The 24,660-nt window shown below is 38.5% G+C and overlaps 1 protein-coding gene across 1 annotated transcript; it reads right to left on the bottom strand.

Moving 5' to 3' along the window:
* Window positions 1-17,344: 17,344 nt before the first annotated feature.
* On the bottom strand, window positions 17,345-23,971 carry LOC138926900 (uncharacterized). Its single transcript, XM_070282507.1, has 10 exons — window positions 23,668-23,971; window positions 22,963-23,570; window positions 21,049-21,238; window positions 20,506-20,667; window positions 19,878-20,052; window positions 19,231-19,839; window positions 18,955-19,140; window positions 18,570-18,890; window positions 17,563-18,208; window positions 17,345-17,479 (listed from the first exon to the last, which is right to left on the bottom strand). The coding sequence occupies exons 1-10, from the start codon at window positions 23,969-23,971 to the stop codon at window positions 17,345-17,347; spliced, it is 3,336 nt and encodes a 1,111-aa protein (XP_070138608.1).
* Between the last annotated feature and the right edge of the window lie 689 nt (window positions 23,972-24,660).

The following is a 24,660-nucleotide window of genomic DNA, read 5'->3' on the forward strand; positions in this document are numbered from 1 at the left end:
GGCATTAATAAATAGGTGGATATCATATCTAGATAAATTATGAAAAACTACAGGGAAATAAGCTCTTAACTTAAAACTATCTTTACAACTTTTATGGATAGGTCCTTGGTATTTACCCGTGAACTGGTTAAAATATTGTATGCGTTCATCCGTACTCATGGCCTCTTCACACGCATAACAGTTCCCATGCTCCTGGTAGTCCTCGTCGCAGATGTCGAAGTTGTATATAGGTTTTTTTTTACCCTTCCAGTATTTATTATATAAAACCATTGTCTCCTCTACCAAAGTTTTTACAAACACCTTCATACAAACATGCCCTGTAATTTATAAAAAGGAATAAAAATAATATTATTATTTATTTTAAAACTTATAATTTTATGATTTGAATTTATTTACCTTCATAGGACCATAATTTATTTAGATGCGGATTGTATTTATGAGCCACATAAAACGAAACAGCACATGCTGTATGTTTCTGTACAGGCTTGGTGTAAGAGGCGTTTGGATTATTAGAGGCTGTGTGGTAATTTTCCAAAACAGCCTCAATATCCGCATAAATTACCACTGGTGGTGACAGTTTTTTAGAAAAATTCTCAAATTTGGTTTTTGTGTTCGGTTGGGGGTATAGTGCAGCCACTTGACCGCACTCCTTAATATTTTGGGTCTTGTTTGTGGTGCAATAAAATTGTAGGCAATTTCTACAAAAGTATCGTTCCGAATTTGAGTGATTTACTTGTGATTTACACAATGTTTTTATGCTTGTTATGTATGCATAATGCAAACAATTTTCTTTAGGATTTTCTATACCCAATATATCAATATGGTTGCCTTTAACTTTCTTAGTCCTAATTGTAGGACCTTCTATGCGACCGTTATAAATTTCATATACATTTATGCTGTAATTTGAGTTATTTTTCTCGAACAGCTTTATTCCATCCTTTGTAATGGGAAACTCTATTCCCGAAAAGTTTAATCTTTTTTGATCATATTTTATAATGGGTTGGCTAATATCCAAAATTCCATCAAATGAAGTTCTGGGCAGTTTTTCGCGAGCTGATTTTTTTGCGCTGATGTATCAAAATTGATTTGTATGGGTTTCATATATGCTATGTGAGCCAAAATGCACCACTTAAAACAATAAATGTCATTATTTTTAACATTTATGAGAGCATTTCGTTTTCTTATGCTCTTAGGTGCTTCAACATATCCTGACCCAGGAAGGTGCTCTAGCTTTAATATTTGTATTTCATAAAATGTAAAATGCTTAATAGCCCATCCAGAATCCCTCTCCTGGAATTCATCGGCTTTTGCAATTACCATTTCGTTATCGTCATTTAAAATGTATTCGATGTCGTTATATGAGCTGACGTAAATTGCTTTATAGTTTGTTGAGAAATGTTTTGTTTCTTCTTGCATCTTATCAGCTTCTTCAGTTGGTTTTACATATTTTCCATTAACTGATAGACGCACTTTTCTAGTTGAATATACTTGTTTGCAGTAGTTCCTTGGATCCTGATTCCTTGGATTTTTGGTTGTTGATTTTCATCCTGTTTTTTGGACACCGTTGTTCGCGAACGATAAAAACTTTCGCCAAACTGTTGGCCTGAGATTTCTTGTTCATCTCCGAGAAGGCATTTCGCGGTCCTTCACATCGCTCATAATGAGTTATAAACTCATTCACACTAATAACTTTAGAGCACAAGTCACATGCAACTTTCGACTCCATTTTTATGTTTTTAGGTTTTTGTTTTTTATTTTTTGTAAAAAAGAAAAAGCGTTAAAATTGCATTAACCGGCAAGGCAAGATTTATACTAAAAATTTGATTCTTAGCATAAACCTCAATACCTATTGATCCTCGAAAACGGAAAACAGGTACTTGTGTTTGAATGTATTGGTATCATCAATGCATGTACATGAGTTAACGCATGAAAACCACCTCAATTTTCCACACATTTTTCCGGTTAATGAATCGGGAAAACCCAGCAGAAGAATGGAAAGAAAAGATAACGCTTAGAGCCTAGAGCATACAGTAGGGAGTAAATAGGCAATCGGCTGATTTCTTGCGTCATATCCGTGTATGCATGTATATGTTGATGGGAACGTATGTAAATCCACAATCCAATATACACTCACATATATATATAATCCTAAATAAAAAATACATATTGACCTTTCATCCGACCCTGACATAAATATGTCTCCTGCAAGAAAGTGATAAAAAGAGATCGCAGCAGGTCAATTGGTTCATTTTTTTTCTTTTCCGTTCAGGGTGGATTTTCACAATTACATACTACTAAAATTTTTCTGCCGCTTATACGCTGTTTGCCTAATTCCCTACAAATTCAACTGCCCACTTAAGCTACCTGTCTAAGATTCAGGATCGTGAAAAAATAAATAGGATTCAGGATCGTGAAAAAATAAATAAAATTGATGAACAAAAAATAAAATGCTTATTTACAAAAATTATATTCATGGTGCTGCAGTTTATTTAAAAGTGTATTTTACTATAATTCTTTTGTAATTAATTTAAAATTAATGATGAAGAACAAATAATTATTTAAAAAAAAATATCCAAAATTTTATTATGGTGTTGCATATCATTTAGAAGGATTTTTTACTCCAATTCTTTTTTAATTAATTTTAAATTAACTCGGACTTATATAAAGAAATTTAATTTTATAATATAAAATATAATACAGAATTTTACAAGGAGTAAGTATATCACAAGAAAACCTTTTCGTAGAAAAGTGAAAATCCACCCGGAAGGGTCAAGAAAAAAAAGGAACCAATTGACCTGCTGCGATCCCTTTTTATCACTTTCTTGCAGGAGACATATTTATGTCAGGGTCGGATGAAAGGTCAATATGTATTTTTTATTTAGGATTATATATATATGTGAGTGTATATTGGATTGTGGATTTACGTTCCCACCAACATATACATGCAAATTAATATTTCGCTTAGTAATTTTAATAAAAAATTATTTTTTAACTTTTATCTTTATTTATTAAAATACTAGTTTACACTTTTTGTAACTGTGATATAACTTAACTTGCACTGCTCGCGTTCTACTTTAAAAATGACTGCACTATTTGGGATCCAAAACGGACTGCCTCACTTTTGTTCAATGATTAATAATCAAACCTCGGCTTAAGAGATTTATCTCAAAAATCTGATTAAGAGAATCATCCAAGAGAGTCCGAAAATAGGATGATGAAATTTGTCAATTGAATTTGAAATTGATATTTTGCAGAATTGAAATTCTGCCGGAAATCGATGTTTACATTAGCGGACTTGGGGCTCCCTTTTGGGGCTCTGGTGTTTACAATATCGACTTGGATGTTTATAGAATCCGTTTGAAGCGGAGAGTGTGAAACTGATCTGGGTGGGAATCGATTGGAAGCTTTGTTTACAGAAATAGCTGACCACGGGTTAATCTCGGAGTCAGTCAGAGTTAATTGGAAAAGAGCTCTTGGCTCAAAGTTGTTAATAAATTGGGCAAGGGCCCCTAAGTAATGTGTCAAATAACTCCCCCCATTCTAAATTGAATCGTCCCGATTCATTGGAACTGATGGGTATAAGGAGTGTAATTGATTAGTCAACTCGACAATGATATTTTCTTCTACGGTATTTTCATTGTCGGGGATATTCGTTTCAGGTTGTATTTCAATATTAATTTGCCGTAGTTTGAATATTAAGAATTTTCTGTATTTAATTAAAAGCATGGTAATTAAATATATAAATGCCACTATGATCAATATTAAAGTAATTGGTATTTGAGTTTGTTAAATTTGAATAAAAGGATTTAATACGTTAATATTATCGAATGAGAGTTCCGAATCATTTGATATAATATATTCGGATATTAAGAAGTCAGTATATTTTCGTGCAGTGATGTATTCCAATATCTTATTGTCTACATTAGTGAAGTATTTATTATTAATTTTAGTGGTGCCATTAAACGTTATTAAATATGACCCATCTAAATGAGTGTCATTAACTGTATTATCTCCGTTTACAAAAATGGCTCCTTCTTGGATTACATCTATATTTTTAATTTTTTCTCTTATTTTATTACATAAGGATTTTTCTCCGTTGAGTAATCTGGTAAAACATGAACCTTCTGGGTTTAATAGTTGTTCAATAGTGCAATAGTTGTTAAATATTTCCGTCTTAAAATTAGACATTACATAAAACTTATTTTTACATTTTGCGACATGATTATTTATTAACAATTTTCCATCACTGTGTGAAATGGATCTTGAGTTATAAACTTCACAACGATCGATAATTATGGGATACTTAATATATATAATAATAAGATTTTGGTGCAAAGCGATTTTAAATTCCGATATATCTAATAGATCAGTAATAATTACAGGTTTTTGCTCATGTTTATAGATTTCCTGTATGTCATCATTGTTTAAAATTTTAGTGTTAAATACATCAATTTTAGCAAGTGTAATTGTATCTATTAAGTTCATAAGATAGTAAGTAAGCAAGCGGAGGCGGTATTTTCTCAGTGAAATTTCTTGATCTTTAAAAGCGGTTTTAAAATTGTCAGATAAAGTTTTAATTTCTTTAAATATTCTAGAGTTAATAACGAATTGGTCATTATTGTTTTTTATCAAAGCATCAATTTTATTTTGAACTGTTATGAAATCATCATGATCTGGTGTTCCTGCTATCCATTTCCAAATTGTGCCTAATTCATTAATACCTCTTTTTGATCTAGTGGGTATTATTTGAGAAATAAGTATTTTAATAATTTTTAAATCGTGTGATATTTCCCAATGTAAATTCTGCTGGTTATGACTGTTTAAAAATTCAGTTTCAAGATTAATTCTATCTTTATAAAAACTTAAATTAGTTATATGAAATAAATCTGCGTATGATTCATAAATGAGGACATCTTTGGTATACTCGTAAAGAAAAAAATCATGGTTTGTGTAATCCATGATTTCGGATTTGGTTGTAGCTACCAGCAATAATAAGTACATTATTGAATTCATTAACTGGAATTTAAGATAAATCAATTTGTTTAGAATTTAATATTATCTTTATGAATCGTACGGTTTCTGTTATTAATAATAACTTTATTAGGATGATTTTCCTTAACTACCTGTTTTTTATATCTAGAGTTAAGCTTATTTCTTTCCCCGTGTTTCTTTTCGTAAATTACTTCTCCTACATGATAGTCCTTTTCTTTTCTGTCTCTGTTATGTCCCTCTAACATTTTCTGTTGTGTAGTTTTCAACAGTACTGGAATAGTATCGTGCTCGATTTTGTTATAAAGTATGTCAAAGGGTTTTTAATTGGTTGTTGAATGAATGGATTATATTCTTGCGCGGCTCGTATTACGATTTCGGTATAGTCGGTTAAATTAAATTGTTCTTTGATGCAGCGGGCTAATTCTGTTAAAGTCGAATGTGCCCTTTCAACTTGACCGTTTGAGGTACTGTGCCTCGGGTCTGCGTAATGTAAAGTAAAACCACTTCTTTGTGCAAAAGATTTAAATTGAGCAGAAGTAAAGCTCGGTTCGGTCATTATTATTTTGGCTTGAGGAAATTGTTGCAGTAGTTCCATTACTTTATTTTCAATATTTAATTTATTTTGGATTTCTTTAACTACTAGAAATTTGGAATAGGCGTCAATACAAGTTATAAAAATGAGTCCTTGCGCATAATATATATCAATATGTAAATTTTCGCCTTCTTTAGATGGAATTGGGGCTTCACCAATCGGAATTTTAATTGGGTGTCTGTTATATTTGTTTTCATTGCAAATTTTACAGTCTCTAATATATTCTTTTAATTTTAAAAATAACTTGGGCCAGTAATACAATCTACAGATTTGTTTATAGTTTTCTTCTAGTCCCCGGTGAGCTCTCTTCTTGTGTTTCTTCTATTATGATAGCTTGGTCTTCATTGTTTTCTACATCTTGAAGGAATGTCTTTGTGTAAGGAATTTATTAACGAAGTTTTCTTTTAGAGGTTTTTGAATTATATAAAAATCTTCAAGTGTACAATGAATTCCAATTGCTATACTAGGTGGAATGTATTCCCTTAAGATATTTACTAAATTTTCCGGATTATCATACTCTATTATATGTCTAGTATTTCCGAATACATTAATTGACTCATGTATTGTATACCTCCCCGTTGCTATTAGCAATTGTTGCTTAAACTGGTTTAAGGGTTTTCGGGTTTCTTGTATTACATTCTCAAAACTACTCTCTGCTGAATGCTGAGTGTTTTGATCTGAGACTTTCTGTTAAGTTATTAATTTGTATCCTAGATAATGCATCTGCAACAACATTTGTTGCTCCTGGCTTATAAATAATTTTTGGAGAATAACTCTCAATGAAAGAATACCATCTTTTCATTTCGATATTTGGATTCTTTTGAGAAATTGAAAAAGAAAGAGGTTGATGATCTGTGTAGATCTCAATGTTATTAACACCATAAAAAATAGTTTCTTAAATTTTTGAAAGCCCATACTATAGCTAAAAGTTCCTTCTTATTTGTATAATTGTTCAGTTTTTGATAGGGTTTTAGAAATAAAAGTAATAGGTTTTCCTTCCTGAGAAAGAACAGCGCCAATAGCTAAATCTGAAGCATCGGTAGTTAAAGTAAATTTTTTATTATAATCGGGTTGAACTAACTCTATTTGTGCAATTAAATTATTTTTGAGCTCGTTGAAAGCTCTTACAGCTGATTCATCCAACTGTATGAAAGTTTTACGGGATGCCTTTTTTGAGACTTTGCCATTATGGCCTTCTAAATATTTTGTTAAAGGTTTTGCAATCTTACCGTAATTTTGTACAAATTTTCTGTAATATCCTGTAAGGCCTAGGAAGCTTCTAAGCTCCCGGATATTTTTAGGGATTGGATATTTTAAAATTGTAGAAATTTTTTCGGGATCGGTTTTGATCACATTGTGAGAAACAACGTAACCGAGAAAGTTAGTTTCCAATTTGAAGAACTTGGATTTTTCAATCGAAATTTTCATGTTTGCGTTCAGCAAAATTTTAATTATAACAATTAAATCCTTGTAATGTTGTTCAATTGTTTTTGAAAAAATAATTATGTCATCCATATAGACATGACACGTTTTTCCAACTTGTTCTCTCAAAATATCATCCATCGCTCTTTGGAATATTCTAGGGGCGTTTGTTAACCCAAATGGCATTCTCAGGAATTCGTATTTTCCATTGTTTATTGAGAACGAGGTTTTTTGAATGTCTGTTTCATTCATGAGAATTTGGTGGAATCCTGATTCCAAATCAATTGTAGAAAAGTATTTAGCCTTTCCAAGGTTTGAAAAAATTACCGAAGTGTCCTGCATTGGATATCTATCTGGTATGGTGTTATCGTTAAGTTTCTTATAATCTATTACTAGTCTAAGTTTCGAAATTCCATCATCGTTGAAACCCTTTTTTGGTACAACTAAAACCGGTGAATTATAAGGACTTCTGCTTGGCCTTATAATTTCTTCTTTTAGCATTCTACTAATTTCAGAGTTTACGAAATCTGAAGCTGATAGAGCATAGGGGTATTGTTTACTATTGTTGAAAATATTTGTATATGCACCACTGTACATCTTATTCCTCTTATGTTATACACTAAAGTAACGAGTAACGAATTATCATTCTCTCTTTAAGTTCTGGTTCTGCCTGCGTGCAGCATTTTTTAGTCTCTAATAAATCGTCGAATCGAATAGGTTATGGGCCCAGGCCAGCAAGAAAACTTCTGCGTAATAGTCGAAAAGATTATAAAATAATTAGAGATTCGGTCGTGTTTAATGAACAAGATAAACAAGATGAGTGCGCAATACTCAATAGAAAAACTTGATAGTGACAATTATAGTTCGTGGGCAGTGCAAATGAAAAGTCTGCTGGTACACTCAGAACTTTGATCAATTGTGTGTGGTGGTGAAATTAAAAACGAAAGTGGAACGGTTGCAGAGCAGGCAAATTTTGATAACAAGGATGAAAAAGCCCTCGCGAGTATTTTGTTGTGTATAAAGCCGTCCCAGATTAACTATGTTAAACACTGCAAATCATCGATGGAAGCTTGGAAAAAGCTGGCTAGTGTTCACATGCCTAGTGGACCAGCGCGTAAAATACAGTTGTTTAAACAGTTGCTGTATATGAAGATGTCAGAGTCAGACAGTGTCACAGTGCATTTGAGTAATTTCAATGACGTCATCGAGAAATTACAAGAGATCGATCAACCAGTACCAGAAGAAATGCTTGTAATAATTTTTTTGTCCAGCCTATCGGATTCGAACGAAAATTTCGTTATTGCTATGGAGACGCGTGATTCTTTGCCTTCCTTAATTTCTCTAAAAATTAAGTTGCTGGAAGAGGGAGAACGACGAAAAGTGGGAGACAAAATGGACAATAAAGCGGAACAGAAAATCTACTCGTCGCGTGCCGAAAAGGAAAAGCCCAAGTATAAGAAAGACATGAAACATGTGGAATGTTGGAACTGCGGTCGTTACGGACATGTTTCGGCAAAGTGCTACTCAAAACAGAAAAACGCAAGATCAGAAAAGGATAACAATAGTGTGAGCAAACGCGAGGAGAACAAAAAGTCGTTCTCGGTTTTCGCTGCCGCAGCGAGCCAAAGTGGACTAACGAGTAATATTTGGTGCATTGACAGTGGGGCAACAGCCCATTTATGTGCAAACAAATCGTTATTTGTTTCAATTCGTGAGCATAAGGAAAAAATAATGCTGGTTGGAGAAAATTACATTGAGGCTGAAGGCATTGGAACAGTAAAACTGTTTTGGCAAGAAAACATTATTGAATTGGTTGATGTATTGTTCGTACAAAACCTTCAGTGTAATTTTATTTCGGTGTCGAGAGCAACTAATAATGGGTTCGAAATAAGTTTTTCGAAAAATAGTGCTAGTGTCAATAATAAGAACGGCGAAACGGTATTAAAAGCAAACAAACAGAATGACTTGTTTATTTTCGAAAATAAAAAAAAAAACGGCTTTTGCTGCAAAAGGAAAAACAAATCAAGTAATAACGTGGCACAATAGATTCCGACATTTAAATTTCGAAAGTTTAAAATCCATGATTCGAAAAGAACTAGTGTATGGTCTACGCGGAGTAACCGGTAGCACGAATGACTTTGTTTGCGAGACTTGTGCGAAAAGCAAGATATGCGTGAAACAATTTCCAAAAGTGGCGGAAAATCGTTCAAACAAAGTGTTGGGGCTGATCCATACGGACGTGTGCGGTCCTATGAGTACAGTTTCCAAAGGTGGAGCGCGTTATTTTGCTACATTCATAGACGACAAGACGCGTTATATATCGGTGTATATGCTTAAAACAAAAGACCAAGTGTTTGAGAAGTTCAAAGAATTTATGTTGTTGGCTGAGAAGCAAACTGGGCAGCAGATTAAAGCTATACGGAGCGATAATGGTAGAGAGTACATAAATGGAGCATTCGAAAACTTCCTGGTAAGCAATGGGATTAAGAGGCAGCTCACCGTTCCCCATACACCACAGCAAAACGGCGTGGCTGAGCGTGCCAATCGGACGCTAGTGGAAATGGCAAGGAGCATGATGGTTCACGCTAATGCGAACGAGTACCTGTGGGGGGAAGCGATAATGACTGCGATGTATTTGAGGAACCGATCAGAAACGTCTACATTGCCAGACATGACTCCATACGAAGCATGGTTTGGGAAAAAGCCCAGCGTATCCCATCTTAAGGTGTTTGGTACAAAGGCAATTGTGCTAGACAAGACAATGAAAAGAAAATTTTCTCAGAAAGGAATAGAGCATATCCTGGTTGGGTATTCAGAAACTGCCAAAGCGTATAGACTCTTCAATCCTGATACGCAAACTATCAAGGAAGCCAGGGATGTGGTGTTCCTTGAGCACGATATAACAAAAACCGAGGATATATCGACAGTAGAATTGGTAGAAAAAGGAAGCGTTTTTGGTGAGGAGATAAATGGGGGTCACGATGAAAATGACGGAGATCATGCAAGGGACGGACAGTCGGGAGCCGAAGATGGTGAAGACGAGTTGGTTGATAGCGTCGAACGAGTTCAGCGAGGCCCAGGTAGGCCTAAGATAATTCGTACTGGAAGGCCAGGACGACCACGTAAGGAGTACAATATGCTTAACGCTATTGGAGTTGCCGACGTCCAAGTACCGAGTGGAGTCAAGGAGGCTTTGAGCTCGATACAGGCTGAAGAATGGAAGGTTGCGATGCAGAAGGAGTATTCTCAACTACAGTCCACCAATACATGGAGTCTTGTAAATCTTCCTCCTGGCGAGAGAACTATGGGTGTTTGCGGTTAAAGGAGACCAGTACGGCAACGTGGAACGGTTCGAGGCTCGCTTAGTTGCAAAAGGTTGTGGACAGGAGTACGGCATAAACTACAAAGAAACATTTTCCCCAGTGGCTCGGTATTCTTCTATTCGATTGGTGATCGCACTGGCTGTCGAGAACAAAATGTTTATGCATCAAATGGACGTCTCAGCTGCGTATCTAAATAGCGACCTACAAGATGTAGTCTACATGCGGCAACCGGAAGGGTTCGTGGACACAGCGTATCCAAAAAGGGTGTTGAAGTTACACAAGTCTTTATACGGTCTGAAGCAGAGTGGGCGTGAATGGAACCAGAAATTGGACAGTACTCTTCAGCGTATTGGTTTTGTACAATGTCCCAGTGAGCCATGCATTTACACCAAGAACAGCGGCGAAAAATTTAACATAATTGTTGTATATGTCGATGATCCATTATTGCCTGTTCCATAAAAGAAGACCTTGTCGACATAAAACTTCAAATCGCACGGGAATTCGAAGTAGTAGATGGCGGAGAGCTGAAACATTTTTTAGGCATGGAGATCGAGCGGGATGGAGAGACGGGCAGAGTGGCAATTGGCCACAAGCAGTATATCGACGGGCTGTTACGAGATTATGGCATGGAAGACTGTAAGCCGAATGCAACGCCTTTGGAGGTTGGTTATCAGAACCTATGTGTTTTGGAAGACTGTCCACGAGCCAACCAGAAGCAGTATCAATCACTTATTGGATCACTGCTGTACCTAGCAATGACTACGAGGCCGGACATTGTTCATTGTGTGGCAAAGTTGGCTCAGAAGTGCAGTGACCCCCATAAGGAACATGAGGTGGCCGCTAAACGCGTCCTTCGTTACCTAAGAGGAACTTCAAGCTTGAAGCTGCACTTTGATCGAACTGGTGTGCCTGTTCACTGCTTTGTGGATGCAGACTGGGCAGGTGACTGTTCTGACCGCAAATCGTTCAGTGGTTGGGCGTTCTTTTTGGCTGGAGCAGCTTTTTCGTGGGAGTCGAAGAAGCAGAGCATCATAGCACTCAGTAGCACGGAGGCTGAGTATGTGGCGCTTTCAACAGCAGCTAAGGAGGCAGCTTACGTGCTGAAGCTGATATCTGAGATGGGTTTCGAGACGGCGCCAACATTGATGATCTACAGTGACAACCAGAGCGCCCAATGTTTAGCGAAGAATGCGAGTTTTCATGCTAGAAGTAAACATATAGATATCAAGTATCATTTCATAAGAGATTTATATAAGAAGAAAGTTATTGATATTGAATATGTTCCAACCGAAAATATGATTTCAGATGTTCTAACTAAAGCTCTATGTAAAGTTAAGCACACAAAATGTATTACTTCACTAGGGTTAAACTAAAAAAGAATCTTTTGAATTAGATATACCGCGGTGAGAAGGAGTGTTGAAAATATTTGTATATGCACCACTGTATATCTTAATCCTCTTATGTTATACACTAAAGTAACGAGTAACGAATTATCATTCTCTCTTTAAGTTCTGGTTCTGCCTGCGTGCAGCATTTTTTAGTCTCTAATAAATCGTCAAATCGAATAACTATAAATAGCCCTATCGTTTTCGGTGTTTATTTCACCGCGTATGTCAGTCCTAAACGGAATCTGCATATTTATTTTTGAGTGTTCATTTTGAATAATATTCAATATTTTGTCCTCCAAATCTTTTCTTTGATTTGAGGATGAATTTTGTATATTGTTAATTTTTTGGTTGTCGGATACTTCTACGACGGCGTGTTCAGGATTTTTATTTCCCAAACTTTTACTTTTGTCGGATATTTCGACGACGGCGTGTTCAGGATTTTTATTTCCCAAACTTTTACTTTTGTCGGATATTTCGACGACGGCGTGTTCAGGATTTTTATATCCCAAACTAAATTCACTTTGATTTCCTTCTTCAGATTCGGATCTGATTTGAGGCTTCTGATCAAAGTACTTATTTATTATGAATTTTTTTAACGGAAGAATGGTGTTTTTTTCTGTCAAAGAGAGTTGGTTTAAAATATTACAGTTATCGTAATTTAATTTTTCCTCCTTTCCATTATACTTAATTATCCCCTTTGCTGTATCAATTACAGCTCCTATTTTTTTCAATAAATTGTAGCCGACCAGTAAATCTGAGTCTAGCCCATCTATTTCATAAAAAGTATATCGCGTATCGAAGATAGTTATCATATGATAAAACTTAATTATTGAATATCCATTGACTGTGAATACTCTCTTATATATAGGTAGTTCATTTTTATTTTCATAAATTCCTGTTTTAATATAACAAGAAGTTGCCCCGGTATCAATTAATATTTTTAACTTTTTATTTATTTTGTTATCATATCTAATCAAGTAGGGTAAGCCTACTCCGGATTCTCTCCTAAAAAATGGTCCTCTTTGATATTATTTAAACGCATTGTTTTGTTAACTGGTTGGTTAACTGTCCCTGTTGATTGTCTTTTATTCTGTGGTTGGTCTTGCTGAGTTGTGTGTGCCTCAGACTTTTTATACTGATTCCATTTATTTTGGTTTTGATTATTGTTGCTATAATTTGTATAGCCCTGATTATTGTTATATATTGGCCTATTCTGAAATTGAATGGATTCGTCAACATCCATCGGTTCAGGTTTATTCTGATGAGGTTTATGGGAATTCCATTGATTTTGAATATTATATTGGGGATTATACTGTCTGCCCTGATTCCAATTTTTATTCTGATTATGATTATATTTATTCTGATTATCGGGTTGATTAAACCTTAAATTGTTTGTATTCCTATATATACTGTTATAGTTATTATAAGTATTTTGCCTGGGTTTATTATTTGAGTTCTGTTGCCCATATAAGTTTGACTCATTAGTCTTGCGTTGTGATGATATAAAATTATTCGCGAACTGGGCCCTCAAATTGTTGCTCTCAAGTTCTTGTACTATCACCATTGCATTCGGTAAATCTGGTGGATTCATTGAAAATATTACATCTGAAATATGGCCGTTGAGGCCAGTTATGAACACTCGTAGTGCTGTCTTTCTATGTTTTTCGTTAAGCTCAGATGTAATTAGCTTATTCCTCCCATGTGTCATAATGGTTTTGTTAATTAAGAGAGTTAATTTTTTATTTATCAAATTATAAAATTCCATAATTGATAATTTCCCCTGACTTATTACGCTTAAGTCCTGCTCTAAAATATGTATTGGTCGCTTATCACTAAAAACAAAATCTAGTCTTGCCATTATGGCATCAAAATTCAGTACGGTTCCATTATGAGTTAAAGCATCATTGGCAATGCCTGTAATTTTATTTCGAAGAATAGATAGGGCCGAGAAGTATTTCTCACTTCCCCTTTTGTATTGCCCCATTGCTATTTCTGCCGATTCTCTCCAACTAACATAACTATCTTCATCGCCTTTATATTCTCGGACCGACTTAATGATTTCATAAGAAGTTTCGCATCTTACGTTTGGATCAATTTTTTCCACTTTGAATTCCTCAACCTTCTTTATATTGTGATTTAATTGAGTTTTTAAACTAGAGATTTCATTCCTCAATGGATTCAATTCATTAGCAACTATTTGTGCTATTAAATCGCTTACATTAACATTATGGCTGCTAGAAGCCACTTCGGGTAAGGGTGGAGTCATGGTTAGAATTTTTTCAAAATCGTTGATTAATTCTTCCACCTTGTTTTTATTTTTATATACAATTTTTTGGAATAAATTTTCTTAAAATTCAAAACTATAATTAAGCAGCTCACTAATTTTCTCCTTAGTTTTTTGCTTGATGATCCAGTTTGGGGTCTTCGTATAGGGAGGGATGGCCCTCAGCTCTTCCTTCAATTTATTTTCTTTGTAGCGAGGGATGGCCCTCAGCTCTTCCTTCAATTTATTTTCTTTGTAGCGAGGGATGGCCCTCAACTCTTCCTTCAATTTATTTCTCGGCTTTTTGTTGAATTTGTATTTTGTTTTTTGTGTTTTTGTTATTATTCGTTGGAGATTTTTTTTAAATTGTTTTGTTGTTTTTGAGAGTAAAGTTTTATTTATTCAGTTTTTATTCATCCGTTTCGTTTTTAAAATTTTTTGTTTCACATTTGTTTATAAGAGTTATGTATTTTTTTCTTCCTTTTTTGAGCAGTGTGTTTTTGTCACAATCACTAATTAACGGTTGTTGTAAACAAAGGGGGATTATTGCATTTATTAATTTCCTCCTTTAGCTTTTTTTCACGATGCGAACACTTTTTATTATGCCATCGGTTTGGTTTTTGAGCGGCGCGAATTCCTTTTTTGTTTTGGAAAACTGTTATGTTTTAAAACTTTTTTTTTCGGGAATTTTTTAAACAGCACCGCCCCACGTTGGGCGCCAATTAATATTTCGCTTAGTAATTTTAATAAAAAATTATTTTTTAACTTTTATCTTTATTTATTAAAATACTAGTTTACACTTTTTGTAACTGTGATATAACTTAACTTGCACTGCTCGCGTTCTACTTTAAAAATGACTGCACTATTCGGGATCCAAAACGGACTGCCTCACTTTTGTTCAATGATTAATAATCAAACCTCGGCTTAAGAGATTTATCTCAAAAATCTGATTAAGAGAATCATCCAAGAGAGTCCGAAAATAGGATGATGAAATTTGTCAATTGAATTTGAAATTGATATTTTGCAGAATTGAAATTCTGCCGGAAATCGATGTTTACATTAGCGGACTTGGGGCTCCCTTTTGGGGCTCTGGTGTTTACAATATCGACTTGGATGTTTATAGAATCCGTTTGAAGCGGAGAGTGTGAAACTGATCTGGGTGGGAATCGATTTGAAGCTTTGTTTACAGAAATAGCTGACCACGGGTTAATCTCGGAGTCAGTCAGAGTTAATTGGAAAAGAGCTCTTGGCTCAAAGTTGTTTATAAATTGGGCAAGGGCCCCTAAGTAATGTGTCACATAACTTGCATACGCGGATATGACGCAAGAAATCAGACGATTGCCTATTTACTCCCTACTTATGTGCTTTTAGATTAACATATTATTTAACATAATCAATCTTATATTTTAACAGATTACACAGTGCGACAGTGATTTGGAACTTTTGAAGAGACCTAGTAGGAATTGTTCATTAGGTCGAGTATAGTATAAAACCGTGTTTGAAATTTTTCTAACACCCTCAAAATATTGATATATTTAGAAAAAACGGTTTTTCGGGACATTTTTGCTCCTAAAAATTCCTAAGCGCGAAATTTTAAACCGATTTTAAAATTTTAGACGTTTTTAATAGTTACATGTTGTAGCTTTCGAAAAAAAATTGATATGATATTTTCATAATTTCCTAATGAAATTGGTCTCGTTTTATTCAGAATTAACGAGACAATATTGATATGTGTCAAGAATGATTGTACCGAAAAACTGGCGTCAAAGTCTGAAAAACACGACAAAAATTCAAAACTATCAGTTTTTTGCGTAAAAATTGTATCCTTTTTGTTGAAATAAATTAATAAATTAAATTTTTTTTCAAAAGCTACAACATTTAACTATGAAAAAACTTCTAAAATTTTAAAATCGGTTTAAAATTACGCGCTTAGGAATAGGAATTTTGCTTAGGAGCAAAAAAGTCCCGAAAAACCGTTTATTCTAAATAAATCAAGATTTTGAGGGTGTTAGAAAATTTCAAAAAGGGTTTTATACTATACTCGACCTAAAGAACAATTCCTACTACGTCTCTTTAAAAGTTCCTTCAATTTTTCTTTTTATGTCGCACTGTGTTATTTATGTATATGTGTATTTTTGTTTTGTGTTAAGTTTATATTTCATTTCTTCAGTATTAAAACTATTATAATTATATTTGTTGTGGACTTGTAGTGGAAATATATTTGTAGTAGTATATATGAGTATTTTTGATTTGCAATTTTGCAAATATTTTAAAATTGTTTATGTTTTAATTTCATATTCAACCTAATGTTTGAACATCCTGCAAGGGGCCACAAAAGTGCTTTTGTTATATTTTAGTGTGAAATATTATTGTTTTCTTCAATTTTTTAGTGCACTGTAATTTTACATTCATTTTAATTTTTGTGATCACCTTTTAAAAAAGGCTACAGAAATTAGTTTCTTGTTTTATACAACTTTTATGTACTTGTTTCCCATTTTTTGTATAGTTTAAATAATTTTTCTTTTTATGCTTAAAGACATGTTTTTTTTTTTTAATTCGACATTGGGGATGGTAATTCTATACCAAACAATTTTCTGATTGACTTTAGTTTTCTTAAATAGGATATGTATAATCAATACAGTAATGATTATTATTATAAAAGTAAGGAGCTATGACCTGACACATGATAAAAATCTACATTTTTTAACTCAAAATTTTGTGCTTATATATCTATTGCGGGAATTCAAAGTTTTTTAGCGCCGCCCGAGTAAAGACTCCCGTGTAGATGCTGATAATTGTTTATTGTTTTCTTCATTTATAACAGGGCAGCAAGGGCTAACAGTGGTGCAGTAACCACTCTTTTACTCCAAGCAGTGATAGCAGCACTTTAAATTCCTAGTAAATTAATAGTGGTACAATTCATAATCAAATCTTAAATCTTAATATGTTCTCACTTTTCGTCCGCTTCCCTCGAGTGTCAAATGGAAAGAAAGCTTAGGCACATGGTTACCGGCTGAGTTAACAGAGATTCAACACCCGCTTAAACTATCGGTTCTGCATTTTCGGCGTTGCGGGATGCCACGGGAGCAGTTTTGCTATCTATCGTAACACTCCCCACTTGTATATTCCGCCAGGGATCTACCAAACTACTCTCGATAGATAGAACTGCCAGCTTCGTCGCGGGTCTTGTATAAACGCCAGGTGAGGACCCAACACTGCGGCGCTCCTCACTTGACCGTACGAGCTAAGGTTCACCTTCAGGATTCTTCCTTTCGGCCACTGGCTACGCGGCTATCCGGGATCGCACACATACACGATATCCCCTTCTACAAGAGGCTTAGCCTTTTCGCACCACTTGGTCCGCCTAGTGATCACTGGGAGGTATTTTTGAAGCCATCGCCTCCAGAACGAGTCCGCCAGTTGTTGTGATTCCATCCAGCTCTTCTTGAGCTGCACTCCTTCGGGTAGGGGTTCCATCGTCGGTCCTCTTCCAGTTGAGCTTCCAAGCAGGAAATAATTCGGTGCCAGTGATTCTTCGTTCTCATCTTCCAATGGGATGTATGTTAGGGGTCACGAGTTGACGATCGCCACCGCCTCCATTAGAGCGGCTCTCAGCAACTCATCCGATGGTCGTTTGTCAAGGAGGATTGATTCCAACGCCGTCTTCACGGAACGCACCAAGCGCTCCCATGCCCCACCCATATGGGGAGATGCGGGTGGAATGAAGTTCCATGTCATCTGGGGTCCAGTGAACTCGCGAGAGAGTAGTTCCTTGTCCACATCTTCGAACGCCCTACGCAACTCCGTGCAGGCTCCTTGAAAATTGGTGCTGTTGTCGCTCCAGAGTTCCACTGAGCACCCTCGTCGGGCCATAAAACTGCGCACCGCTAGAATACAAGAGTCAGTTGTTAATGAATACGCTACCTCTAGATGTATTGCCCTTGTAGAGAGGCAGGTGAAGAGCACGCCGTATCGTTTCTCTGAACTGCGTCTGACCCGCACCATCAGAGGCCCAAAGTAGTCCACACCCGTGTAGCTGAAAGCTCTATGAAAGACTGCAACTCTTGGATATGGAAGTTCCGCCATGCGCGGCGGTTTGGGGGCCGCCTGTCGGTTCTTGCATTGTTGGCAGGAACGTCGTATCCGAGCAAGGGTGGATCTCAGCTTTGGTATCCAAAATCTTTGTCGTAGTTCGTTGACCACCGTCTCGTGGTTAGCGTGCAGAAATCTTCGGTTATATTCCTTTATGATAAGCTGCGTAATGTGGCTGCCGCAGGGGAGTACGACGTGGTCGCTTTCCTTGCCTCTCTTGCCAAAGAAATCTCGGCCCGTTCAACCAACGACTTTCTCGGTTGAAATCAGGTCCTTTGTTCCACTTTGTGGCGTCGTCCGCCACGTTCCCGGAGGTAGGTACCCAGCGCCAGTCCTTGACGCTAGTACCGTCTAGAATCTAGATCACACGGAATGCTACAAATTGTTTGTACTTCCTCTGGTCCGATCGCAGCCAACTCAACACGGTCCTCGAGTCGGTCCAGAAAGTCCGTGTGCTCAGCTTCGCGCCAAGTGAAAGCTCCAGAGTTTGAGCTAACCTCGCTCCAAGCACTGCTCCCATGAGTTCAATCCTTGGTATGGATGTCGGTCTTAGAGGGGCTACCTTGGTTTTGCTGCCCAGTAGACTGCAGTGGATACCTGCCTCATTTTGAAATCGTATATAACTCACGGCGGCAAATCCATTCTCGCTTGTGTCCACGAAGGTGTGCATCTCCACTTCTGAATCCATCAGCGACTCCTTCATGTGGCATCTTGGGATGGTCATTTTCTCACCGTCCGTACCAAAGCCATCGCTTCCATTTAATCCATTCTGCCTCAGGTATGGGGTCATCCCAGGTACATCCACTTTGCCATATTTCCTGAAATATTATTTTTGCATACATCACGAAGAAGGATATGAGCCCTAAAGGATCATATATAGACATCAACACACTGAGAAACTCTCGTTTGGTGGGTCGTTGCCTTCCTTGGAGAAGTTCTCTATGGCGATATCGTGGGGATACACGGTAGCGGATGAGATCTTCTTTCGTGTCCCACCACATTCCCAGCACCTTCTCGGTCTGTCCATCCGTAGTTTCGTCTAGTCTCACTAGTGCGCTTAATACTTCTCTGGAATTCGATACCCAGTTTCGAATGAAGAATCCGCCCTGAAGATGAATGTAGTGGACCTGACGCGCGAGGCTTATAGCTTCTTCCTACGTGTCGACGTTGTCCAGCATGTCGTCTACATAGTGATTCTCCAGTATGCACTTAACAGCGCGTGGGTATTCCTTCTTGAAAGACTCTGCATTTATCTTCTTCACGTACTGCGCACAGCTGGGGGAGCAACTAGCCCCAAACGTCATTACCTGTATGGCGTAGTTCTCTCTCCGTTGTGTGGATGGGTCTATAAATACAAAGCAGTGGTATCTCTGATCTTCTGTGTTTATCCTGACCTGATTAAACATCTCGGCGATATCGCCGCCGATAGCAATTCGTTTCTCTCTAAACCTGTGAAGTATTGGTACCAACTGCGCTAGTTGGTCAGGTCCCTTCAGCAACATTGTGTTCAGCGAAATCCCTTCCGTCTTCGCAGCCGCATCCCAAACTATGCGAAGCTTTCCTGGCTTGTTCACGTTTAGCACGGGAAATATAGGTAGATACCAATATGGCTTTTCCCCAGCTTCTTCCGACGTAATGGGCCGTGCATATCCTTTCTTCACGTACTCATCTAGCTGTCGGCGAATTTCCTTCGCAAGCTTCCTTCGCAAGCTTCCTTCGCAAGCTCCGGAATCAATTTCTGGTATAGGCATCGTGCCCGCTTTAGGGCTGTCGGTAAACTATCCGGCAAATTTTCATCTTTATACCTCCAAAGCAGACCTGTTTCAAATCGGCCATTTATACGCCTCGTGTTCTTCTCCAGCTGCTGTATAGCCAACTGGTCATCATTGGATACGCTCTTGCTATTCATCTCCGGTCTAGGGCCACCGTCCGACCACATGCACTGCTCAAGCAGGCGCAAGATCTCCTTGTTCTCGTCAGCTTCACATGCACATATGTGAAACACGTGGTAGTTTGGGGTTATGTCATCACCCACACTGTTTGAGCTTCTTTCTTTAATCGTCCACCCCAGGCGGGTCTTCTCAGCGATCGGTTCTTCTGTTGTGCCTTCCTTGGTGTGAAGCACGCGCCCTAGTTTGCACTGCCACTCTATGTAAGAGGCTGCGGTTGTCCCTTTACTCCAAGGTCTTCTAGCAATGGGGCGTCGATCAAGGTTAGAGATGACCCGTCGTCGATGAAGGCATACGTGTTGACTTGCCTACCATTTCCATACAAAGTCACTGGCAATACCCTGAATAGCATTTCCACACCTTCTTGTCGGTGTGCATGGCACCTGGCTTGGACGGGAGCCGTGCTGCCGCGATGCAACAGGGGATGATGGCGTTCTAGGCATCCATCTATTCCGCAAGGATTGGGGACGCCGCATCTTTCCACCTTGTGGCTCTGGAAACATCTCCAGCACAAGCCACACCGTCGAGTAGCATCCCAGCGATGGCGTGTCGTCATTTCCAGGAATGCTGGATACTCCTGCAGGGTTCTGCAATTGCGGGTGCACATCCGACAGCTGCAAGGATCCAAGGAGCACTCTCAAGGATGCTGCCAAACGTGGGAGGCCCAATGGAAGGCAGGAGACGTCTTTTAGCCAGTGTCGTCACGTCGGTCTTGCTTTACGCAGCGCCGATATGGGCTGCGTCAGTCAGAACACAACAGGGGCTTAAGAAAAAGCTAGGGGCATCGTACCGATTAGCGGCCCTACGCGTCATATCCGGCTTTAGAACCATATCCGAGGAAGCCGCCCTCGTTCTAGCCGGAATGATCCCAATTGATATACTGGCAAATGAAGCGGAGGAAATATACGCATCCAATCGGACGCACAGGCTAATCCCAAACATCCAGGAGTGGATCGGAAGAACCAACGGTCAGGTTAGTTACCAACTTACCCAGTTTCTTACAGGTCACGGGGGGTACAGAAAATACCTCCATAGATTCGGACACGACGAAAGTCCAGTGTGCCCCAACTGCCCAGGAGCAGAAGAGGACCCAGAGCACACTTTGTACGATTGTAGGAGATATCGTGCCGTCGTCTGATCGCTACCAGACCCGGAGCAGCTAGTGGAATACATGTGTAGCTCACAGGAGCAATGGGACTGGGTAAGCCAGTTGATAGCTTTTACCAAAGATTATAAAGTACATAGATGGGACATCAGGGCCCAAAACGGTCAACTTTTTGCGTCGAGCTTGTTGGTGAGGGGGGAAACGCACATGCATACTATTCTATTTTTAGAACTCTTTACATGTATCCGTCAACAAAAATGTGAAGCTATGTGTGTATGTGTGACTGCTCGCACGACGGAGTAAAAATGTTTTGGCTTCCAAATTTCAATTTAAATTTCTCGTTTCTGTTTTCGATGCGCCGATGTGGTAGTCGGTAGAACAAATAGTATTTTAAATCGCCGCAGATTGAGACAAGATGGTAGCGTAATGCATAGAGTAGTTACTCTATGTGTAATTTTTCTGTGTTCAAATCCTCGTAAGGACTTTGAACTTTTTCGTTCTTTTATAATTATTTTTTTTTTATTTTTCCTTAATTTTAATATTTTTCTTTAATTTTACAATTGTAAAATTCAAGGGAGTCCTTCCGGTATTTTGTCATCCGACACGTCCGTCACTTATTTTTACAACAATTGTAATAAAATGCAATTAAAAAAACAATAATAAAAAAATAAAAGTAAATATAAAAAGAATCAAGAACTAAAACTTTATCAAATCGAAACAACCGCCCGCTAATGAAGTCGAACCCAGGACCCCATGAATAAGGACCACGCACTATCCATCTAGGCTACCCTCAAAGTTGACTTTATAATACTTAAAATTGGTCTTAGAGGAGGCGCTAGAATCCATACCAAAAACAGAGCTGACGAGTAAGGATAGTAAAAGATATTTCTGATCTCTTTACTCTTACATTGGTTCGGTTAAAACGTTTCAAACTTTCATCGTTCCAAAGATGTTACGATCTAAAAATAGAATTATCTCTCTACCTATCTCATCTGCCAGCCGTTTGTCGTGGAACCCGCTCTCAAATGTTTTCATTTTTTCCGTCGTGGAACCCGCTGTAATAATTTTTTCGGTCGTGGAACCCGCTGTAATAATGAAAACATTTGAGAGCGGATTCCACGACGCGGCCTGCCAAAATGCCGTAGAACCCGCACTTATAGACATTTTTACAGCGGGTTCCACTACGAACTGAGACGATGTTAAGGTGATTTTACAATTTTGTATTTTTTTTATTGGATTATAAATTTAGGAAAAAACATTAAAAGAATAAAAATATAATATAAATAGATTTAAAATTAAAAATAAATGGATGTCCCGAGCCTGGTTTGAACTCATTTCACTTTGCACACCAGCCAAGCACTCTACCACTCGGCTATTCCGCATTCGTTGTCTCGCGTAAAATTTCTCAAACTTAACTTGTCGCGCAATGGAACCCGCTCGTTCCATCGGGTTCCACTGCTGGAACCCGCCATAGAACATTTTTCTTTGTATGAGATGTCCCATCTATGTACTGTATAATCTTTGCTTATACACAGGACGACTTAAGAAGACTTGAAAATGAACGTCGCTTAAGGGAGAATGCCTAGATTATGCAACCCTTCCCCGCGAAGTAATACTTAGCAGTGGTACCGCGTGGTCTGTGGTGTGTGCGGGGGTGTCTTTAGTACGTAGGCGCCGGCTAGACATGCCGGTCTATAGCCGACAGCCTTGGCGCACAGTGTGTGTATGTACCGTACCCCTTCTCTCCGTTCTTAACGACGAGCTTGGGACTATCACATGGCTCGCTCCTTCTACCATCTGCGATTGCCACGTACTAAGCTCTGCCAACGTACACACTGTTAGAGAGGCTTTGTGCATTCCCCAAAACGTCTGCACCATCGATGGCAACTTGCTCACTAGCTCCTGCGTGAGCGCTGGGTTGTTTAAGTACTGGTCCAACTTGGAGGCTTTTATCGTAGCACAAACATTTTGCACCTCCACCGAGAAGTCAACCAGAATTTCAAGCTTATTCTCCCTCACTTGAGGAAATTGTTTAATCCTTGTCACTAACAAGTCAATGATAATTTGGGGTCGCCCAAATCGCATTCTTAGCGTGGCGATTATCTGCGAAACACAGTCCGCATGCAGCATTAGACGTTTTACTGCGTTCTTGGCTGGTCCTTCCAACGCATGCCGAAGTCGCATTAGGTTCTCGGCATCCGTGAATCCGCATAGCTCCTTCGTCTGTTCATACGTTGCGATGAATAAAGGCCAGTCCTCCGGCCTTCCGGAAAACTTCACCAAATTAGCCACGCTAGTCTTCCTCGCTGTCAATTGTTCGTAAGATGGTCTGCCCACAGGTTTAGTGACCCTAGCAGCTGAGTTGTCCTCCACACTGGTAGAAAAGAGCCATGGGGGCCCAGCGTGGGATCTCTGCGTACTGCTGTTTTCTTCCACAACGGCAACTTCACCAATCGTACCAGCATTCTGGTACCGTGTACTAGATACTCCAGGCATTTTCTGCGTGGCCAGTCTCCGATAGCCTCTCCCTTTGGAGCTTACCCATGAGCGCCTTTCGCCAGTGTAGAAGTTGTTGTCGCCACTGCAGCAACTGATCTTCTTCCTCCAACAACCTTAGCTCCGACTGCAGGTCCTGCGCTTCGTTCGAGGCCTCGTTGACGTCATTAGTTCCGATCCTCATCTGGTCGCCACCTGAGTAACTCTGGTAGTTGTCCCCAGCCGTCAGGCTGGTCAGCTTCTCCGTCCTGATCAACGTCGAGTTCTGTGCATGGACGTCTACGTCACACTCTGCACAGATCCATCCTACGCCGCCATCCTCTAGAGCAGCACACTTAGGATGGCACATGCTCACGCAGCCGGCGCCGATGCATCCAACTGTCACGTGCTCGTCCTCCACTTCACAGAGGAAGCATGTCGCTATTAATCTTGCCTCTCCACCGGAAATACACCAGAAAAGAATTTAAAGAAATGTTGTGGGAATTCGAAGTTTTTTAGCGCCGCCCGAGTAAAGACGCCCGTGTAGATGCTGATAATTGTTTATTGTTTTCTTCATTTATAACAGGGCAGCAATGGCTAACAGTGGTGCAGTAACCACTCTTTTACTCCAAGCAGTGATAGCAGCACTTTAAATTCCTAGTAAATTAATAGTGGTACAATTCATAATCAAATCTTAAATCTTAATATGTTCTCACTTTTCGTCCGCTTCCCTCGAGTGTCAAATGGAAAGAAAGCTTAGGCACATGGTTACCGGCTGAGTTAACAGAGATTCAACACCCGCTTAAACTATCGGTTCTGCAACTTCGGCGTTGCCGGATGCCACGGGAGCAGTTTTGCTATCTATCGTAACACTCCCCACTTTTATATTCCGCCAGGGATCTACCAAACTACTCTCGATAGATAGAACTGCCAGCTTCGTCGCGGGTCTTGTATAAACGCCAGGTGAGGACCCAACACTGCGGCGCTCCTCACTTGACCGTACGAGCTAAGGTTCACCTTCAGGATTCTTCCTTTCGGCCACTGGCTACGCGGCTATCC

Source organism: Drosophila bipectinata, chromosome 4, assembly GCF_030179905.1.
Source record: "Drosophila bipectinata strain 14024-0381.07 chromosome 4, DbipHiC1v2, whole genome shotgun sequence".
In the NCBI taxonomy this organism is placed as follows: domain Eukaryota; kingdom Metazoa; phylum Arthropoda; class Insecta; order Diptera; family Drosophilidae; genus Drosophila; species Drosophila bipectinata.

Bases quoted from the DNA above. Each gene is read 5' to 3' on its own strand.
- LOC138926900 (XM_070282507.1), bottom strand. From the start codon at position 23,971: ATGTGCCATCCTAAGTGTGCTGCTCTAGAGGATGGCGGCGTAGGATGG. The intron at 23,571-23,667 runs GTAAGCTCCAAA...CGATTGGTGAAG, and splicing joins CTGGCGAAAGGCGCTCATGG to TTGCCGTTGTGGAAGAAAAC. The intron at 18,891-18,954 runs GTCTATATATGA...ATAATATTTCAG, and splicing joins GAGTTTCTCAGTGTGTTGAT to GAAATATGGCAAAGTGGATG.